The following is a 21,378-nucleotide window of genomic DNA, read 5'->3' as shown; positions in this document are numbered from 1 at the left end:
AGGTTATTACAGAATATTAAGCAAAGTTCCCTGTGCTGTACAGTAGGTCTTTCAGGATTATCTATTTTATTTTATTTTTGCCATAAATGTCCTTTTTCTAAAAAATAATTTTTACTGGAGTATAGTCGTTTTATCTATTTTAAATATAGTGGTGTATATATGTTAATCCCAAACGCCGAAACTATCCCTTCTCTCCCTTTCCCGTGCCAGTCGCCCTTCCTAACCGAAGTCCCATCCTCCTTAAGGGCTCGCCCTCGGCCACAGACCCTCCCACGCGGGTCCCAGTCGCGCGGGGCTCACCTGCGGCTCCGCGGGCCCCGGCGGAGCCTGACACCGCCCCCTGGCGGCAGGTGGGCGCCGGCGCGGAGCACGCCCGGCCCGCGGCGCGGCGCGCTGATTGGCCGGCGCGGATTCGGGCAGCTTCCCGAGGGCGCGGGCGCGCGGGTCGGGGGCGCCGCGAGCAGCACAACCCAGCCCGGGCACGGGGACGCCGGCTCGCTCTCCGAGGGCTTCCTCTTCCCTCCGGTTGTGTCCAGGTTCTGCGTCCGCCAGGGTCCAGGATGACAATCCGACACCAAGGTCAGCAGTACAGGCCGAGGATGGCATTTCTGCGGAAGGTGAGCGCGGCCCCATCACCTGGGCCCGGGAGGGGCGCGGGGACCAACTCCGGGAAGTGCCGGCGGCGATGTGGGCAGGGGCGGGGGACAGCCCTTGTGGTCGCTTAGTGCCGCTTGATGTCATTAAGTGACTTATTTGCCTTGTGTTTCTGTCTGTCCGTCTTTTAAAGACTCTAATGATTAGGTTTCCTTGTTACCTGCTTATAGTGGGGAATCTGCAGCCGAGGGCGACTGCCGGCCGGAGGCTGAAAACAACCTGTTACTTGGGAGAGCAGGCGCAGGAAGGCAGTTCAGCGAGGCTGGGTCAGATTTGAGACAGTCTCCTGGTACTATTAGAGGCTCCCAGATGTTAAATTAACATGTTTGCTGTTTTTCTGATTCAACACTGCAGTATTTGAAAGCGTGTGTGTGTGGTGGGTGTGTACACATAGACCGTGAAAACGGTGTGATTTGCAGGCTAAAGGGACACCCCACTTGCAGCGCTCCTAGATTCCTTATTCAAGTGTGTGTGTTTGTGGATCTCAGGTCTCTCTGTGCGCAGCGGAAGTCAGGACCCTCCCCATGCAAAGGCTTTCTCAGAGCAAGTGGCTGGGCACAGGGGGTGTCCATACTGGCGACTTGTGCGGGGTGGAACGCACCTTGTGTGGTGATGTATTTGGGGATGAAATAGCTCATTTTGTTCTAGGCTTTTGAGATGACCGGTATCAGAAGGGGTCAGCAGAGGATTAGGTCCTGGGTCACTTGCCCGCCCTTCCTCCCACTTGCAGCCACTTTTCACAGTGTGGTGTCCACCGTCTTAGGCTTGTCTTGAGTAGAATTAGCTGAATGCTTTGTGACAGTAAGAGCCCTGCCCTGAGCCCTTGGAGCTCAGCAAATTGGCGTAGTCAAAACTGTCCTGATTTGTCTAAGACTTTCAACGCTAAAACCTGGCCAGTCCCGGGCACACTGGGACAGCTGGTCACCCTCGGTCCAGCTACTTGAATAAGCTTGTGCGTATTCCAGGTGGTAGAGGTGTGAGGATATAAAACAGAGGGGGAGTGTTGTCTCGCTGGGAAAGAGCCCTGAGAGCCTCTACTGCAGACACCACCTCCTAAAATCAGAGAAAACTGCCCAGACTGGATCTCTGAGAGCCATCAGGCATCTTCCAGGATTTCCCAGGACTGCCTTCTTCTCCCAGACAGGGCAGCTCGGGCGCTGAGGCTCTGAGAGCGATTGTCTGGAGACATTCTGTTTGTTTTTGAGCCTCAGACATTGTGTTTCATCAGGACTGTTATGTGGTAGACATTCCTGTCTTTACCTGGGCCTTCTGACTGGTGTGTTGGTCTCCAGCCCATCCTCCTCCACCGCTGCCTCCTCTTTTCCACCCCAGCCTCCCGTCCTCCACCCCTGCCTCCTCTCTTCCACCCCAGCCTCCTGTCTTCCACCCCACCTGCCGGCCTCCACAATACCATTCATCGGCATGTTGGGTTTCTTTCGCAAACCGACATGGATCCCCTCGCCCTGAAACCCTCCGCTGGATTCCCCCGTGCACAGGGTGACGTCCAGCCTTCCCAGCCTGGCCACTGAGGACCCTGCTCCCACTCACCCCTCTGACTTGACCTCCCGCCGGCCTCCCACACCTGCCCTGCAGGGACACAGAAGAGAGCAGCCCCCCTCACTCAGGGGGGCTCTGGCCTCAGCGACCTCCTCGTCTTTCCAGGAACCCTGTGCCCTTCAAGCCTCAGATCCCTCCACTGGGAAAGTCCTTCTTCCCCTTCTCACCGGCCGAGCCCCCGTCCCCCCCACTCCCGGGCCCAGCTCGGGGGCCCCTCCGCTGTGACGGCTGGCTCTCCCCACCCCCCCACCCCCCGCCCTGCAGACCCTGCCCGCACCACAGCCCTGCTCTCTCCCTTTGCCTTGTTGGATGGGGGGGAGACCCCCGTCTGTCTGTGTCTTCTGAGGTCCTCGGTCAGATCACAGAGCAGGTCCCAAGAGCCTGTGCCAGGGTGCCCTCAACCGTGAAGCAGCTGAACGAGGTGCCCAGCCTTTGGAGAGGAGCTCAGGCCTAAGGAATGTGGACTTGGGTGCAACTCTCACCCACCACTCAATGGATATTTTTGAAGTAGGCTGTGTCCCCAGTGGGGCCCTTACATGAGTGTTCTCATCTATTCCATGAGACAAAGTTATCATCACCATTTTACAGAGCGGGAAGCTCAGAGAGGTGAAGTCACTCGCCCCAGTCGTAGCCGCTAAGTGGTGGAACCAGGAAAAATACAGATTGTCGCCAAATGTGATCCAGTGCTGTAAGCTTTCCTGTGATGTTGGGGGCAGGAGAGGCCGTGGGAAGGCCTGCCCGAAGGTGCCTGGGGGACGCGGAGCTGAGAACTGAAGGATAAATAGGGGTTCTAGGCAGAGAGAAAGAAGGCTGTTCCAGACAGAGGAACGGCGTGTGCTAAGTGCGTGTGTGTGTGGGATGCCGCACAGTGGACCGCCTCCCGTGGCCCCTGTGAGCTCCTGTCCTAGTGCTGGCCCGTCCCCCCTCCATCCGCCCCTCCCCCGTGATGTCCCGATCTCCATACCAGCCAGGAACAGCTGTTGCTGCCCTTGGGATGCGCCTCAGGTCTGACTGTCTTGGTGCCTCATGGAGAAGCCTGGACTGCTTTGCTTTCCTGTGTGGCGTCCGGCATCTCCTTTTGCTGCGGGGCAAGGGGGGTGCGGAAACAAAAGGGAGGAGACCCGGGCAGAGCACGGGAGCTTTCGCTTGTATCATTCTTTCATTCAACACGTGCACAGAGTCGTGCGCGTCTGTGCTGGGCGCTGTGCCTGATGCTGGGGACACTGTGGGATTAGGACACGGCCCCTTCCTCCTGGAGCTTAGGGTCTAATAGAGAAGGATCGCTGTATAAGTAAGAAGAATGTTCTGCAGGTTGTGGGAGACGTCATTAGAGGAGATGCACGTATATAAAACGCAGAGCAGGGAGTGGTCAGTGCCATCTGGGTTGGGGACCAACAGCCTTCACAGGAGGGCTTGTAACTGAGTGAAGGTGTGAAAAATTAGTAGGTGTTTTTTTTTTTTTGCCAGGAGGACGGGAAGATGAGTGGCATTTGGGGGAATGCAGAGCTTGGAAGTGTGGAATAGCGTTGTGCCGTGGGAGAGTCTTCAGGGGTTGGGGTAGCTGGCCGGGGGGCAGGGGTGGGCAGGAAGTTGGTGATGGAAAGGCTGGTAGTGAAGGACGCTCCAGAACTGGGGGCTTCGCACATCCAGCCGGGGGTCTGACGCTTTCTGTGTTCGCTGAGAAGCCATTTGACGTTTTAAAATCGGGTACGAATAAAACGAGTTGGTTCCCATGTTAGAAAGATGATTCTGATTAGAGGGTAGGAGTGCTTCTCTACCCTGGCTGCACTTTAAAGAACATTGTTATCAGGTCACCTTCCTTAGAGTTTCTCATTTACTTAGGAGATAATTAAGTAGTCAAGTCAGATGGAGTCCAAACATTGGGTTTTTTTTAAAAAAAAATTTATTTATTTATTTGGCCACACCGGGTCTTAGCTGCGGCATGTGGGCTCTAGTTCCCTGACCAGGGATCGAACCCCCTGCATTGGGAGTGTGGAGTCTTAACCATTGGGCCACCAGGGAAGTCCCAAAACGTTGGTGTTTTCAAAGAAAAGCTTCCCACGGACTTCCCTGGCGGTCCAGTAGTTAAGACTCTGCACTTCCACTGCAGGGGGCAAAGTTTCCGTCCCTGATCAGTGAACTAAGATCCCACATGCTGTGCGGTGCGACCAAAAACCAATATATATATATGTATATGTATAAAATCAAATACAGAAAAGCTTCCCAGGTGATTTGAATGCACAGCCCAGAGGAAAGCCCCAGGACATTTGGTGACATCTGGAGATATTTGGGGTTGTCCCAGCTAGGGAGGGGGCTGCCCCTGGCAGCTGGAGGGAAGAGGCAGGAAAGCTGCTAGACACCTATGGTGCACAGGACAGCCGGCCCCAAATGTCAACAGCATCACCACTGGAGGGCGCCCTGGAGGCTGGGGACCTGCCAGGCCCAAGGCAGAGGCCGGGTGGGCCGAGCCGGACGGTCCAGGAGGGAGGTGAGACGTGCCACAGAGGCCTGTTAGGAGACAGGTCAGAAACAAAAGCAGAGTCCGCAGAAGCTGACCGGGGTCGTGGACGATGCTTCCTGGGCTTCTGGCTGGGGTGGCCTAAGCGCCGATCGAGCGTGTGTGGTGCCCCTGAGGGTCCGAGAGGCTTCGGGGTGAGATGGCCCAGGGGTCCGCTGGCCTCTGGGCGGACAGGCTGCTTAGTGGGAGCCCCTTCTGTTTGCCAGACAGCCCCGTGGTTGCAGGTCACTTGCTCCCTCTCTGTACAGAAAAGTACTGATTATTATCCCCCCGGGAACCTTCTCCGGCTCAGAGGAAAATCCCAGCCCGAGATCTTGCACAGGGAGTGACAGCGAGGGGCAGCGTGGGCGTGGAAGGTGGGATGTCGAGGCCTTCGGAGCCGTCGTTCCTGTTCCTTGGTGACACGCCTGCAGTCACGCAGAGGCACGTGGCATCTGACGCCCCCATCCCGCCCCCAGCTCGGCGTCACCCGGGGTTCAGCACTGCCTGGTTACCCCGCCGTCCTCGTGTGGCCCAGGATCGCGGGGAGCTGAGTGTGGGAGACGGGAGGGCGCCTGACGTTTGGGGCGGGGGTGGCCGTGCCTCCCTGTCTCCGGGGGGATGCCCACAAGGCGCGAGGAGGAGGGCGCGAGAGTTGGCAGCAGTTGGGAGCAGAAAGGCAAGGGCTCCTCACCCTCTGGGGACCTGGGGACACAACTCGGGTTGTCCCCTGTCTGTGGTGGGCAGAGGGGCTCTTCTGCTGGAAGCAGGGCTGGAGCCCAGAGCCTGTATGACTGGGCTGGGGCCGCCACGGCAGAGCACCGCCAGCCCGGGCACGGTGTGCGCAGCGTGCTTTCCGGCGGCCTCTGTCCGGGGCCTGCAGACGCCGTCTTCTCCGCGTGTCCCCACGTGCTCGCCCCCCGTGGTGTCCGTGTCCTCATCTCCTCTTCTTCAAAGGACACCAGTCACACTGTCACAGGGCCACCCTAGTGCCCTCCTTTTAACTCAGTTACCTTGTCAAGGGCCCTCTCTCCCAGTCCAGTCACATTCTGAGGTCCTGGGGCTTAGGTAGGACCCCCACCTATGAATTTGAGGGGTGGGCGCCGTCCAGCCCATAACAGAGACAGGACCAGCAGCCGGAGTCCTACGGTTTCCTTGTTGGGTGCCTGGGGAGACCCCTCAGAGGAACTGACACAAGGAAAGTTCTGAGGAAACTGGGTCCAAACCCCAATGGGCCGAACGCCCTCAGAATGTTCTCGAGGTCCCTGTGGTGTTCCCTGCTGCCCCCAGCCCTTCTCTTCTGTGAAGGTGACACACCTGCCAGAAAGAAATCTGACTCCCCTCATTGTGTTCCTAAAATAGCTCTCATTATTCCTCCTCTGAAGGTTATTTTCAAACTCTTTATAACTAGATTTTTTTTTTTTCTAATGCAGAGAGAAGGAATCAAACCCCCTGACTTTCTATTGGAGAAGCTCAGGTTTCTAACTCAGAGCGGGGGTTTCTCTTTCTTCTCCAATATATGGGCGCCCTGACGCCATGAAATGCTGCTGTTTCAGCTGATAAAAGTTTTGGAGCAAATGTGGACTTTCCTCCGGCAGTTACCCTGGGAAGGGGGAGGCCCGGGCTCCCACGTCAGAATGGCGGGCACTTCTGGGAGGAGCAGGTGAATCCGAGGCTCACGGCCAGCCAAGAATTCCAGAAAAGCATAACGGGAGAGGATGTGCATAAAAAAGAATGTCTGTGTGTGTGTAACTGAGTCACTTTGCTGCACAGCAGAGACCGGCACAACACTGCAAATCCACTGTGATTCAGTTAGAAAAAACAACTCCAGAAAAGGTGACCCCTGCCGCCCGTGGCCCCTCGGTCCCCGCCCGCGTCCGGGGGAAGCAGCCGCCCTCCGGCCACCTCCTGGGGTGTCCCGCGCCCCCTTCTCCGCTGGGAGCCGCTCGGTGCCCCCGTGGCCCGAGACGCCCCCAGGCCCCGACCTTGCAGGAGGCCAAGCACTGCAGCTCCGAGTGGAGCGGAAACGCGTCATTTCCGTTACAGAAGGATCCCGCGAGCCGAGAGCGCGTCTGTGCGGACGGGCTCGCGGTGGGTCTTGCACGAGGAGCCCCGGGCGGCCCTGGGCCCCGGCCGGTCCCGCGGGCAGCTGAGGGGCCGGCGCTGGGCCCGGAGCGGCCGTGACCTTTGCCCCTGATCTCGGCCGCTTCTCGGGGTTGTGGTTCTGCTGCTGGTGCCGGTTTAGCAGCAGGTGGAAATAGGACAGCCCAGCCCTCGGCGCTGACCTAGGACGTCGTGTGTCCCCCTCCTCCCGCCCTGGGGACGTGGGGGGCCTGCCAGCCTCCGGGGTGGCGGGTGCCGTGTCTCCAGTTCAGGGCTCCCCGCCTGACCTTTCCCCTCCAGCGCAGCCTGGCCATCTCTCTTTCTCTCTCTTTTAAAAAAAATTCTGTTTTATTGTGGTGAGAACACATCACACAAGAAACTACCCTCCTACATTTTTCTAAGTGTATAATTCACAATGTTGTTAATTATAGAAACAATATTGCAGGGCAGGTTTCTAGAACTTACTTCATCTTCTTGACTGTAACCTCATGCCCAGTGATTGCATCTCCCCGTCTCCCCCTCCCCCAGGCCCTGGCAACTGCCCTTCCACTGGTTCCGTGAATTAGCCGATTTTAGGTAGTGGAATCGTGCGGTCCTTCCGAGACCGGCTTACGCACTTAGCATAACGTCCTTCAGGTTCATCCAGGCTGTCGGAGATTCCAGAATTTCCTTCCTTTCTTTAGGGCTAAGTCATAATCCCTGGATGTGCCACATTTTCTTTACCTGTTCACCCACCAGTGGACACTTAGGTGGTTCCACATCTTGGCTGTTGACCACGGTGCTGCTGTGAACCGGGGAGGGTCCATATCTCTTCGCCATCCTTATTTTGATTCTTTTCGATAAATACCCAGAAATAGGATTGTTGGATCATCTGGTAGTTCTGTCACTGACCAGGGTTCTTGGCCTCCTTGAGCAACAGAAATTGAACAGAGACCAGACAAGAGATTCAGGCAAGGCTTTACTGGGGCCGCTGCTGCAGCAGGGGGACTGAGAACAAACAACAGGTCCCCTTGCTGGCTGGCTGGGGGGGGGGGGCAGCTGGCTCCTTACGTGGGGTGAGGGTAGGGGTGCGTCCGGGGGTCGGGCGGGAGTGGTGGCTCAGGCGTTCTGCCCACCTCTTGGTGGTGTCGAGTGCAGAGGGCCTGCGCAGCACCCTGCTGTCGCTCCCGGCTCCTTGGAAGTGGCAGCTGGGTTCTTTGGGCCTTTTTGTATCTTGTCCAGAATTTGCCCCAACTGGGCATGCGTGCAGTCTTTTTTCGTCCCTTATAGTTTCTTTGTATTTTGTTGCTTGAGGTGACGTGTGTCCAGGTGTGGGCACTGCAGCAAAGGGCCCCAGGTCCCAGCCTGTCTCAGTTCTATTTTTCATTTTGGGAGGAACCTGCATACATTTTGCATTCCCACCAACCGTGCCCGAGGGTTCCAAATTCAGCCTTTCACTTTCCTGCGTCAGCCAGCGCGGGGCCCCTCGCACCGTCCCTCCCTTGCAGTACGGCGGCCGGCTGGGAAAATCCTTCTCGCTCTGTGTGATGTTTGGGGATCATCTCAGCCATCCTCTCCTCCTCCCGGCTCTTACTCCCATCCCTGCTTTCCCTATTTTTTGGTGCATAATTCGGTCTGCAGTTGCTGTCTAATAGATTCTTTGTGCACAGCATGGTATTAGGTGCTTTCGCTGCTTCATCTCCCTTGATCTTCACAACATCCGTCTGACGTCGTAGGTACTGTGCTCATCTCTGCTTTACAGAGGATGAGCCTTAGTGAAGTTTAGTGATTCACCTCGCCTGCTCATTGGAGGATGATTTGAACTGAACTTTATTCGCACCCAGATCCCTAGTGTTTATCTTAGTTCATTTGTTTATCTTCACACCAATATCTTCCCAACTCTCTGAGGCCCGGGAGGCTGTCTTTTATCTTCCTGTACCAACCCGCCTGCCAGGGCTGGGCACCTAATACACGCTCAGTAAACATCTATATTTGGATGATTGGTAGAGCAGGGTTTTTATTCCCAGGCGTCTAAAGACAGCTCTGCATGCAAAATTTTAAAGATGCGCTGATTATACGAACACTACAGATGTTAATGATTCCAACCCACAAACACTAACAAATCTCTCTCCTTATAAAGTATGTATCTTTTTTTATTATTATGCTGTATTATTTGACCTACATGTTATTTATGATTGTATTGATTAATTTTAAATTCTTTTCCTTTTTTCTTTTTTAAACCCCGCATTTGTTTATTTATTTATTTTTTTGGCTGTGTTGGGTCTTCGTTTCTGTGCGAGGGCTTTCTCTAGTTGCGGCGAGCGGGGGCCCCTCTTCGTCGCGGTGCGCAGGCCTCTCACTATCGTGGCCTCTCACGTTGTGGAGCACAGGCTCCAGACGCGCAGGCTCAGTAGTTGTGGCTCACGGGCTTAGTTGCCCCGCGGCATGTGGGATCTTCCCAGACCAGGGCTCGAACCCGTGTCCCCTGCATTAGCAGGCAGATTCTCAACCACTGCGCCACCAGGAAAGCCCAAGTATATATCTTTCTGCTTATATATCTTTATATATCTGTCCTTACAAAGCATTTTTACACAATTACTTAGATTCTAAGAGGTAACAAAATGCTATCAATTGTGAATATACTGTCATTTTATGGTAGAGGAAGGGAATTCAGAGAGGTTGAGTGGACTCCTGCAGTTACGAGAGAACCTTGAGGACATGAGAATCTTGGGTTCCTTTTCTTTGGGCCACAAGCACACGCAAACTCTAAAAGGACTTTGGAAATTGTAAAGGTCTGTACAGTGTGAGGATGAGTTATTTTATGAAGCAGCAGGAGAGAAAGGATCATGTAACCAAGCTAGTTAAACCGGGGGAAGAGCGGCGCAATGAGCCATTTTGCTTTGGGTTGTGGTTGGGACGTGGACAGGTTGGGTTTGAGGGGAGACCCTCCGTGAGCATCTATCCAGCCGTGCGCAGCTGCCCTGACCTCAGGAGAGGGCTTCCAGCCGGAGGAGGACAGGAGAGGTCTTCGTTTCCACTTACTCGTTCGTATTCTGTGTTTCTGCTTTTGCTGCTCACTGAGCCTTAGGGTCCTCACCTGCCATCCTTTGCCCTTTCTGCCTCCTCATTCCTATTCGTCATTTTATGACCACTCCAGGAGTGTCTCTCCCGGCCACCTCCTCCCTGGCACAGGTGTGTTGTCAGGACACCGTGGCCTCACCCTGGTCACTGTACTTCCCGTATCGTCCTGTAATATCCTTGCACTAGACGGTGAACTCCTTAAGCTCAGGGACCAGAGCTCTTTACCTTTGGTTCCCTGAGTCCACCATGGCTGCCTGGTTGTTGAATGACGGACTGATCGTTTGCAGGCACCTGGGGGGGCTGGGGGTGTGCACGGTTTTCCCCTCGCGAGGAGTTTCCTGGAGCATGAACTTTGAAGCGTCTGCACGTGAGGCTTTGTCGATGCCTGTCATCAGCGTTGACCAGAGAAGTGCTTGGTGTCTTTTTTCAATTGTGTCAACCCATCCAGTTTGTTTTAAAATATCCTTCAGTTAATTTTACTCCTATTAATTTTTTCAAGTGGAAAAATGTTTTGTACTCATCAATGTTAAAAAAAAGTACTCTAAAGACAATCAGGGCTGTCCTTGTGGGTGTCTCCCTGCAGTTCCAGCTTCCTCCGATGGTTCGTGGATTCTCTCTGGTGTCAACTCTCTCGTCGATGTTCGTGAATCGAGTTCTTATCTCTGACGGTCGTGTCCTTTGAAGTTGGGACATTTCGTTTCCAATCCCCTTCCAGACGTCGTGGCTATCTCAGCAGCCCTTCGCAGTCAGCATTCCAAAAGCAGAAGTGTCTGCTCTCTCAAAGCGCTCCTCCTTTTGAAATTTCTATTTTTGTAACTGGCAACTCCGATCGTCTAAGTTATAAACTTTGCCGTTATTCTTTGCCACCCTCACTGCACCAGTCAGTCACTTGCACGTACAGTTAATCCTAGGTAATTAGAGTCAGAACGAGGGCTCTAAAAGCCATGCATTCTTGTTATCTTCTCTGCCCCTGCCTTTATTTATTTATTAATTCATGCGCCGGCTGTTTACTGGGTACTGTCCACGTGCTGGGCGCTGTTCCAGGCAGTCAGAATACAGCAGCAGACAGCAACAGACAAAAGCTTTGCCCTCGGGACTTCCCTGGCGGCCCAGTGGTCAAGATTCTGTGCTTCCGCTGCACGGGACGCGGGTTTGATCCCTGGTCGGGGAACTAAGAACTCACATGTTGTGCAGCGCGGCCAAAAAATTAAAAAAAGAAAAAGGAAGATTTGCTCTTGAAGACCTTACTTTCTAGGAGTGAGGGAGACACATGGCAAACGTTATGATCAGCAGGTAGATTATTTCGGACGTCGGAAGGTGAGTGCTATAGGAATGGGGGGGGACGTTCGAGGTTGCAGCACGAGGGAGGATGCAGCTGGGCGTGGCTCCTGAGCCTATGAGGGGGAGAGTCGGGGGGAAGTGATCCCAGCCATGTAGACCAGTAGGAGAGCTTGGCCACTGACTGAGTGGAATGGCCCTTGCGGAGTTTCAAGCGGAGGAGAGATACAGCCTAAAATAATTGAAAGTCTCGCACGGGCTGCCCTGCTGAGGACAGACCGAGGGGCAGAAGTGGGAGGGGTGGAAGCGCCATCATCCTGTGCCCGGACGGTCGCAATGGTGGTGAACTGGCCCCTGCTTTTCCCTGTTGGGGCGGGTTTCTTCGTGCTTCAGTGCTCCTCTCTCAGGTGCGGGCCCGATGACACCGCTCCCCAGCCAGAGCTGCTGGGACAGAGCCCACCCTCTGTGGCCCCCCTGAGACCTGGCCCCTCCCCTACCCCCATCCCACTCCCACCCTGGGCGCTGTCGTTCTCCCGTGCCTTGTAGCTCTCTCACTTTCTAACCAACAAAACCCTTTTTTTTGCCAAGTCCCATCTTCTCCTAAAAGCCTCTGCAGCATCTCCTTGGCAGAATGAATCCGTCCGAGCTCTCACACCTGGGGAGGTGTTTGTGCCTCTGACGCACGCGTTTAGTTCTCAGCTGCACGCTGCCCACCTAGGCGGTGGGCTCCTGGTTATAAGGGCCCCGTGTTCCTCTTTGCATCTTTTGCTCCCTCGGTGCTGCCAGAAGGGCCTCACTCAGCCTTCGAGATGGTTCTGCTTAGCCAGCTTTGGCGGTTCTGTCTTGCAGATTGAAGCCCTCGTCAAGGACATGCAGGACCCAGAGATGGGGGTCAGAGTGCAGAACCAGAAGGTCGCGGTCATCAGCGTCCCTCACGCCATGACGGGTAATGTATCTTGTGATTTGGTCTTGGCCTGGAACAGACCGTGCACAGAGGTTGGCAGACTATAGCTCGTGGGCCAGATGCGCCCCGTGTTCTGTATCTGTGAATAAAGGTTTATTGGAACAGATACACGTCCTCATTTATGTATTGTCTGCAATGGCAGAGTTAAGTAGCTGTGCAGAGACCGTGACGTGGCCCACAAAGCCGCGTATACTTACTGCTTACTTGCCCATTCGTGCAGGCTCCTTCTGGGCGAGGAGTCAGAAAGGAAAGAGAAAGGAATCCAGTAGGTCCCCTTGTGAAGCCATTCCTCGTCCCCAGGAGGTCATTTTAAAAACTTCTACTGTTGTTTTTTATTTGATTGTCTTGTTTGATTTGTTTTAATAAAATCAAGTAGCAGAAAAAATACTATTTGGCAAAAAAAAAAAAAAAAAAAAAAGAATTGGCCTTTGTTTTCTCCATCCTTCCCTGTCTTCTAATTAACATTCAGACCCTTCTTGACTCCCCCAAGGGCAGGGCACCTTAGTCTCCTTTCTCTGGAGGCGGGATAAAGGGCGTCATTTCAGGATATCGGCAGAAGGGGCTGGACCCCCAAATAAGAATGCATTTTGATCCATGCGTTGCGATGGTTTTGTGATTTTGGTAAAATCCGTGCGTTGCGTTTGTTTTGTGATGTTTGCAGTAAGGAGTCCCTTTCCCACCGAGTCGTGTTGTTGGCAGAGGGGGGCAGCTTCTCAGAGCGCGAGCCTGGGACTCGCCGCTGTGCTGAGTCCCCTGTGAGCCCTCGCTCTTGACCCCATCCATGACCTGAGTATTTGTCACTCAAGGCACTGGGGTCTCTGCAGAGGCAAGCCGGCCGGAAGGAGGCGTGTCCCAGCCAGCACAGCGTCTCTCGGGGCTCTCAGAGTGTGAGTGACAGACGGCGGAATGATTGGCATGCGACAGGCTAGCTCACAGAAGAAAAGAAAACTCCAATGGTCTAGACTTGGGAAAGACTAGGACCCAGAGCAGCCTGGGCGCCCCAGGACGTTGCAGGCTGCCTCTGACCCCTGACCCCACCCGCTCCCAGCTCCTGGTTGTCATGAATTCTGGTTGAATTCTCCACTGGATTGGGCAACCCTCGAGGGGAGAGATCTCGTCTAGCTCATCTGAGTAACCCCTGCGCTTAGTGCAGCTGGGGGTCAGGGTGGAAGTTTAACAAAAGTTTATCGAGCGCGTGAATCAATCCTGGTCTCGAACTGTCCAAAGGGCGCTGGACGTTGACTCAGGCACCCTGGGATTGAATCCTTTGGGTGCCTTTTTTTTTTTTTTTTTTTTCCGTGTAGCCCTAGTCTCCATTTCCTCATTTGACAAGCAGAAGTAGTGATCCCTGCCCCAGGGGGTGCCTGCAGGAACCAGACAAGGCTCTAGTGTGCACTGGCCGGTGCTCAGTGACTCCCCACGGGGCCCATAGCTGGCTGTGTCACCACGATAAGCGTAGGGAGAGATGTGACCCCCCAGCCCTTTCTTGCAGCCGGGGACACGGAGACGCAGAGTTCTAGCATCTTGTCCCCAGGTCTCTAAACGCATCCAGGGCTGAGCGTGGGCTTGAGCCCGGCTACACCGCTCCAGCGTCCATGCTCTCATCCCCCGTCCGGGATTGCAAGCTGCTTTCCTTCCTGGCAGGTGGGGCCCCTGGTTCCCTGGATTTGGTGGGGGGCCGCCCACCCAGCCACGTTCTGCCTTGTTCATCCTACTCGGGTGAGTCCCAGCTGCGGTCGGAGCCCAGGAGGAGCCCTGTCCTGCAGTATCGGCCCTAATCAAAGCAACCGGGATCAGTGCCACCCGACTCCTCAGAGGGCAGGGGACTCAGGACTTAAGGGGACGACGGTGGCCGACGTGGGCTCTGAGCAGCCTGTGGTGCTGTTGGCACAGATCACGTGGTGGACACACCGGGGCCCCCGTAACCTCATTCGACCCATTTCAGGAAGCGGTCAAGTGGATGAGAAAACCTTCAGCGCCTTGGTGGGGAGCGCTAACCTGTCTGCTCTCCGCCGGGGGCTCTCTTTCCTGGTCTGCACACCACCGTGTAGAGACTTGGGGTGGAGAGTCTAAAACACCCAGTCCTGGGATTTTTAAGTAGGGGTTTAGGTGAAGAATTTTGCTTTTGAATAAGCAAAGCGCTGACTAAAGCCAGGAGCCACAGGGGAGCCTCTGAAAGCCGTCGCGGTGGGCATGTGGGCGTGGAGAGCTGATAGCTGGATATCTGTGGCCCGGGGCGTGCGCAGGAAGGGCAGTTACAGGGGGTCCACCCTCAGCCACACTGCGGGCAGCTCCTTCAGCCCAGAGAGTGGGGGAGGGGCCCTAAGCCCTCCCACCCCCCCGCGGGTGTCAGAAGAAACGCCCCTTGGCCACCCCCAAGTGAGCGAGGAAGTGTCCTTTGCGACAGTCCAGCTACAAGGACACAGGCAGCGGGGTTTCAGACCCTGACCCTCCTCCTTGGTGTGTTTCGTGGGCCGGTTACCACACAGGCAGGGGACCCAGCTCGGCCTCTGGAAAGCAGGCCGGGGTGGCTGGAAAATATGGTTGTTGGCATTTGCAAGATGACGTCGGAGTTGGGGTGCATCTTTCTCCCGAGATGATCCCGCCCGCCTCCTGCAAGGAGTGTGTTCTGCCGATGGGGCCAGAGGGCCCGGGCCGAGTGGGAGGCCGCGGCTTCCCTGGGGTCCTGCATCAGCTCTGGACTTGGTGGGACCCGGCTTGCCTTGGCCCTTAGATCAATCTGAACACTTGCTGGGGGCGGAGGGGTGCACATTCCCTCCTGCTCTTGTCCCCGTGTGCCTCCCCTGGTTTCTTCCACGCCGGCCTGCAGTCTGCGTCGCTCCCAGGCCAGCCCCTCGGCCTCGCAGGGCCCAGGGCGAGAGGGCGCACGGAGCCCGCATTCCACGGTCTGAAGTTGTACATCACCCCACAAAGTGTTCCTAAAAAAGCGGCTCATCTTAACCGCTTCGACAAAAGCGTCATTACAATGACCTGGAAAGCCAGGTTTCGCTTTAGAATTCTCTGACTCCCCAGAGTTCTGCCTGGGAACTTGGGGGTGTGGGAGAACCAGCCCTGCCCTTGGCGCACCCCTTTCCCCTCCCGTCCCTGGCTCCGGGCTCCATTTGAGTTCCATGGACAGCTTGCTTTGGGTCTGTTTTTTTTTTTTTCATTGTTAAGTCTTAGTCTGTTTACTTCCTACTCGGTGAGTGACAGTCCAGGCACCAATTATTGTAAGGAAAGAGAATAAGTATCACAAGAGAGGTGAAGCCTGAAGGGTGTAGGGGACGTTAGGCTGGAAACCTGGCCAGAGTCGGATCATGGACGGCCCCGAATTATGGGCTGCAGGGTTCGGACTGAACTTTGCTGGGGGGAGGGGAGGAGGGGCATCCCTGAAGCTTTTGAGCAGAAGGACGAGATCACGGCTGAACAGGGAGGAGGCCGGCTGGGCGACCGTGTGGAGGGGGGCGTGGAGGTCGGGGAGGCTCTGACGGTGGCCAAATGCTTCTGCTTTGCAGGGAGTGATGTTCTGCAGTGGATCACCCAGCGGCTGTGGGTCTCCAGTCTGGGTGAGAGCTCGTCTTTTCCTCCGAGACCAAGGGCTGCTGTGTGCGCGTCACCCTGGGGGCATCTCTGGAGGGTAGAAGCTAAACGGGGGTCAGCCCGCGTCTCTGAGAAATTGACATTTTAATTGGAGAGATGAGAACTTCATGGGTAATCAAGAAAGACTTCCTGGAGGGGGTGATGCATACGTACCCTTGGTCGCCAAACAAGGGATGCCTGTGAATCCTGGAGGGAAGCTCAGAGGGTCTGTCTTCCCAGCGGGGAAATTAGCAAAGACGTAAACATGGAATGAACCAGGAATGGAGCGGTAACAGGGGAAATGGGGAGTAGTGACTTCAGCTGGGTGTGGAGGGCAGTGGACAGGTGGGGTGCACCTGGTACATTCTTGGATTCCAAATTTTATCTGGGAGAGAGGCAGTGTAACCCACGCAGGGTTTTGCAGCGTGGCGGTGTGTACGGTAATCAGATTTAAGCTGGGATGTTGGGCAGCAGCCTGAAGGATGGATTGGAGCAGAAAGCCTCAGGGACCTGACTTGCCACGAGCGAAAAGGCTGTTGGTACAACGAGGGTCTGGTCTCTGACAGAGGGAGGGAGATATGAAGAGGGAGGGTGGGGAGGAAGCCTCCCTGCTCCTGGGAGGCTGAGCTGTGGGATAGGATGTGGGTTGGGTCATTGGGCCTGCAGGATGGGAGGGCTGGGATTCTGTCTTGATGGTAGAAAGACACCTGCTCTCACTGGTGCCTCTGAGAATGAACCAGGACAGTTATCCTTTAATCGCTGCAAATCCAGAACCAAGACTGTGTTTCTGAGCAGACTGGAGGCGGGTGGGAGCTGAAGGGACGTGGGGAGGAGCCTGGGATCTGGACCCAGGGTGCAGACAGAGCTGAGCTTGGGGTAGAAGTTGACCATAAACACAGCCTCACCTTCCTGCCCCTCGGGATGAAGAGGTGTCTGTTGGTCAAGCAGAAGCCTCTGGACTTCTCCAGACCCAAAGGGCCCAGCGATGCTCGTCCAGGATTTCCCCACCTGTCACCCCAAACGCCTGCAGTGGATGACCTGTGGCACCATCAACACTGGGGTCACTGACTGCCCTCCAGACTTACTTACATTCGGGGGCTGGGCTGGGGGACCCTCCTTTTAGCCGTGGCTACCCAGCTGGTACCTGTCCACAGCTAAGTTCAGGAGCCACTGTCCCCACTTCTCGGCTGAAGTGCTGTTAGGATGGGGGTACCTGCCCTGAGTTTGGGGTGCTCTGCGGGGGCGGGGCATGAGCGTCTGCGCTTGGCCCCTGCTCTTAACTGCCTTGGCTCAACCCCTTCTCCCCAGAGGCACAGAACTTGGGCAACTTTATTGTCAAGTACGGCTACATCTACCCCCTGCAAGACCCCAAGAACCTCGTTCTCAAGCCTGACAACAGCCTCTATCGATTTCAGGTGAGCCTTGGCCTTGACCTTGGGTGTTAACAGGGGGTTAGTGTCATCTGAAAAGGTAACTGGTTGGCTTCACATCCTCACAGATCTTTAGAAACAGTGGAGGGGGCTAAGGCAGCTTTATGTTTTAAGCTAGAGGGCTGGGGCCGGGGGTTCACAGCCCCGTGTGTAAGCCTGCTTCCCTGGTTTCTCTTGTAGACACCGTACTTCTGGCCCACCCAGCAGTGGCCGGCTGAAGACACAGACTATGGTAAAGCTCCCCCCCTCCTCCTATGCCCTGGGGAGGGCTTGCCTTGCCGCTTACTTACTTGCTGCGTTTTGGTGACACTTGTCTTGCTGTCATCACGACCTTTATGTCAGTTCTCATCTGTATTGGGAGTGATTCCCAGGGGAGGGACTGGGTCAGCTGAGTGTTCTCTTCACTAAGCTGAGCACGACAGTCTCATGCCTAGAGGGGTTTTGAAATATGAGGATGATGGGAAATGTCATTGTTTTCTTTTCCAGCCATCTATCTGGCCAAGAGAAATATCAAGAAGAGAGGGATTTTAGAAGAATATGAAAAGGTACAGAGATGCTTTCAAGTATAGGTTCTTATAATTGAGTGGAATATAGTCCTGAGCTGTTTTCCCCTGTTCCCCCCATTAATCGATTCATAGGTACCCTCATCCATCCCTCCATCCCTCATCCATCCATTCCTCCATCCCTCATCCATCCATGTCTCATCCATCCATCCATCCCTCATCCATCCATCCCTCCATCCCTCATCCATGCATCCATCCATCCATCCATCCCTCATCCATCCAACCACCCATCCATCCCTCCATCCCTCATCCATCCATCCCTCATCCATCCCTCATCCATCCATCCCTCATCCATCCATCCCTCCATCCCTCATCCATCCATCCATCCATCCCTCATCCATCCATCCCTCATCCATCCATCCACCCATCCATCCACCCATCCATCCCTCCATCCCTCATCCATCCATCCCTCATCCATCCATCCATCCATCCCTCATCCATCTATCCCTCCATCCCTCATCCATCCATCCATCCATCCCTCATCCATCCATCCCTCCATCCCTCATCCATCCCTCCATCCATCCATCCATGCCTCATCCATCCATCCACCCATCCATCCCTCCATCCCTCATCCATCCATCCCTCATCCATCCATCCCTCATCCATCCATCCATCCATCCCTCATCCATCCATCCCTCATCCATCCATCCCTCCATCCCTCATCCATCCATCCCTCATCCATCCATCCATCCCTCCATCCCTCATCCATCCATCCCTCCATCCCTCATCCATCCATCCCTCATCCATCCATCCATCCATCCATCCCTCATCCATCCATCCCTCCATCCCTCATCCATCCATCCATCCCTCATCCATCCCTCATCCATCCATCCATCCATCCATCCATCCATCCCTCATCCATCCATCCATCCGTCCCTCATCCATCCATATATTTAGAAGCAGCCGGCTGAAGTAAATTCTCCTCCGTGTTGAGGTTCAGCTTCTCCTGCTGTAACTTAAGGCCTTGCCTCAGTAACTACTGGGCGCACAGTAGCTACCACTTTCCTCTTGCTGTCCTGCAATAACAGGACTTCATTAATATGTGTGATGATGCATATTACAGGACGGACACATTTGAACTTGAGTTGAGACGGGGAGACACGAGTGCAGACTTGTTTTAGGCAGCATGAGTCATACTCTCAAGGAGCACACCCTAACCCTCACAAGGCTAGACTTCTGGGCAGGCGGCGACAATCTTGCTGCTTTTTGCCGTTTACAAACATGTTTGCAGAAAGCCAGCGCCACAGCATCTTTGTGGGTTTGTTGTGCTCTGTGGCTGAATATTAAGCTCCCATATTCTCCTGCACACTGCCCCCCTCTTCCTTATCAGATTTGGGGTACACTTATTAAAAAAAAAACAAGCCAACTTGTGGCTTCTGTGGTGAAGGCTTGTGGAGAGTTCGGTGCCGCCCTGTGAATGACTGCCTCTGCACAGCTGGGCTGGGAGACCGTCTGGCTGGGTCTCGTTGTTGACTTAAGGCTTCCTGCCCTCTGCACGCAGCATAGGTTGTGGGGCTCAGTGTTCTCATTTTGTTTTCCTCCTCTAGGAAAATTATAATTTCTTGAACAAAAAAATTAACTACAAGTGGGACTTTGTCATCATGCAGGCCAAAGAGCAGTACCGGTGAGTCAAAGATCTTGTTGGTCCCCTGGTTGTCTCTCCTCCTCCCTTTCTTCTTTGTTTCTTTTTAATAAAATAAACTTTTATTGAGTGTTTATGTGTTAAACAGTGGGTGAGGCATAGGGAAGGTAGAGGCATCGTCTAGTGAGCCCAGCAGACAAGCAGACAGGCCATGGTGCCTCAGTGAGTTGAGAGCCCCACGTCGGGGTTTGGAGAAGGAGCTGCAGAAACAGCATTGAATCTGGAGGCTGCAGAGGGTGTATCCAGGTGAGGGATGGTGATGGTGGATGGAGGGGAGAGGAGAGGAGAGGTGGGAGGGAGGGTGCTCTAAGCAGACAACCAGAGTCTGGGGGCATGGGAGTGCCCGCCTGATGCCGTCCCTTGGAGCTGGTACAGAGAGTGCAAAGCCCCAAACTGGCGGAACTGAGGCTGGATGTGTTAGCAGGAGCGGATCGGGAGAAGGTTTTGTGCTCAGGGCCGTGGGGAGCCATGGAAGGATCTTAAACATGGGAGAGCTGTCATCAGAGTCACCTGTTAGAGCCCACTCACCGCTCACCCTCATTTGCCGGTTCAAAACTGGGCCTGAAGTTCCCCCTGGGGGCCCTGCCTTGTCTGTAAGGGCCAGCTGTACATGTTGGGGAGCGTGTATCAGTCAGGACGAGGTTAGGCTGTCGTAACAAACGTCACCCAGCAATCAGAGGCATGCAACCACAAGGCTTATTTCTTGCTCGTGTCACGTGTCCACCGTGGGCCAGCTGGGGCCCTGACATGCCTGCAGCCACTCCAGGACTCACATCACTTCTGCTCACAGTTCACTAGCCAAGGCAGCTCACGTGGTTGTGCCTGCTTCAAAGGAGGGCACACGGGGCGTGCAGTCCTCCTGTGTGTCTGAGATGCAGGAGAGTCAGGAATATCTGGGGACCAATACCCGTGATCACCAGAGCAGTGAGTCCAGCCGGCCCGGCCTCACTCACCCTGGCAGGTCCAGACCCCAGGAGGTCTAGAGCGGCTGGCACATGGGCTGGATGGTGGAGACCCCGTCCTCCTGAAGCAGCCCTGGAAGAAGTGTAGTGGTGGGTGAGTCAAGGTTCTCCAGAGAAACAGAATCTCTGTGTATTGATCTAGCTAGAGAAGAGGTGGGGGAGGGGAAGGAGGGGGGAGAGAGAGTAGAGAGATTGAGATTTGTTACAAGGAATTAGGTCACACAGTTATGGAGGCTGAGCCGTCCCAGTACCTGCAGTCGGCCAGCTGGACCCCCAGGAGAGCTGATGTTTCAGCTGGAGCCTGAGGGCAGGAAGAGACCAATGTCCCAGCTCGAGGCCACCAGGCAGAGGGCACGTCCCCTTATTTGCAGGAGGATCAACCTTTCTGTTCTATTCAGGTCTTCAACTGAAAGCACCCTCATCCGAGGACATCCTCACAGACACTCCCAGAATAATGCTGACCTATCACCTGGGCACCCCTGGGCCCATAAAATTAACCATACCAAGCGGTGAGCACCGTTACGCAGGACTGCCGTCTGGGCAGACAGGAATCCGGAAGGCAGGATGGCTTTATTGCTCACGGTGGGGGGGCGGGGGGAATTTGTTCTCAGGCCTGAATTCACGCGGAGGCGCATTATGGGGAGAGCTGGCTCTGCCCTTTCACCGTGAACGTGCCTCTGCCTGGGTGTTTTTCAGACAGAGCGGCGGGGGGAGCGGCGGGGGGGAGGGGGCAGTTTGCTAACCTTTGTCACGTGCACTTGTGTGTGAGGCTCCACTGGGTGGGTTCCATGCACTGTCTCATCCCACGCTGGGGAGAGGAAATGCCGGGAGCAGTAATTCTTGTCGCCTCTCACATCTGCAGCTGGGGAAACGGAGGCTTAGAGGGGTCAGAATACTTGGCCAAGGTCACTTGGTGGGGTCGTGGTCCAGCCTGGCCTAGTGCTACTTCCACTCAGTGGGCGGTTTTTAGTGCCTACTGGGTTCCAGCACTGGGCCGGGCCCCAGGGACACAGAGTTGACTGGGATGTGCCCCCGCCCCACCCCTGACCCCTCTCCATCTTCCTCTGCCTCTCTGCTCCAAGCAGGATG

At 55.1% G+C, this 21,378-nt stretch overlaps 1 protein-coding gene across 1 annotated transcript in view; it reads left to right on the top strand.

The window, feature by feature from the left end:
- Positions 1-560: 560 nt before the first annotated feature.
- RGS9 (regulator of G protein signaling 9) overlaps positions 561-21,378 on the top strand; it is a gene marked incomplete at both ends in the record, with an annotated part of 54,859 nt that continues 34,041 nt past the window's right edge. The window contains 7 exons of the mRNA XM_082679480.1: positions 561-617; positions 11,999-12,095; positions 15,629-15,679; positions 17,001-17,107; positions 17,303-17,354; positions 17,609-17,667; positions 19,233-19,309. Of these exons, the coding sequence (XP_082535606.1) occupies positions 561-617; positions 11,999-12,095; positions 15,629-15,679; positions 17,001-17,107; positions 17,303-17,354; positions 17,609-17,667; positions 19,233-19,309 (500 nt within the window). The remainder of the gene's footprint in view (positions 618-11,998; positions 12,096-15,628; positions 15,680-17,000; positions 17,108-17,302; positions 17,355-17,608; positions 17,668-19,232; positions 19,310-21,378) is intronic.

This window comes from Grampus griseus (assembly GCF_964374135.1).
Source record: "Grampus griseus genome assembly, chromosome: 20".
NCBI classification, from domain to species: Eukaryota; Metazoa; Chordata; class Mammalia; order Artiodactyla; family Delphinidae; genus Grampus; species Grampus griseus.
Note: the sequence above shows the minus strand (reverse complement) of the source record. Positions and strands in the feature narration are given on the sequence as shown.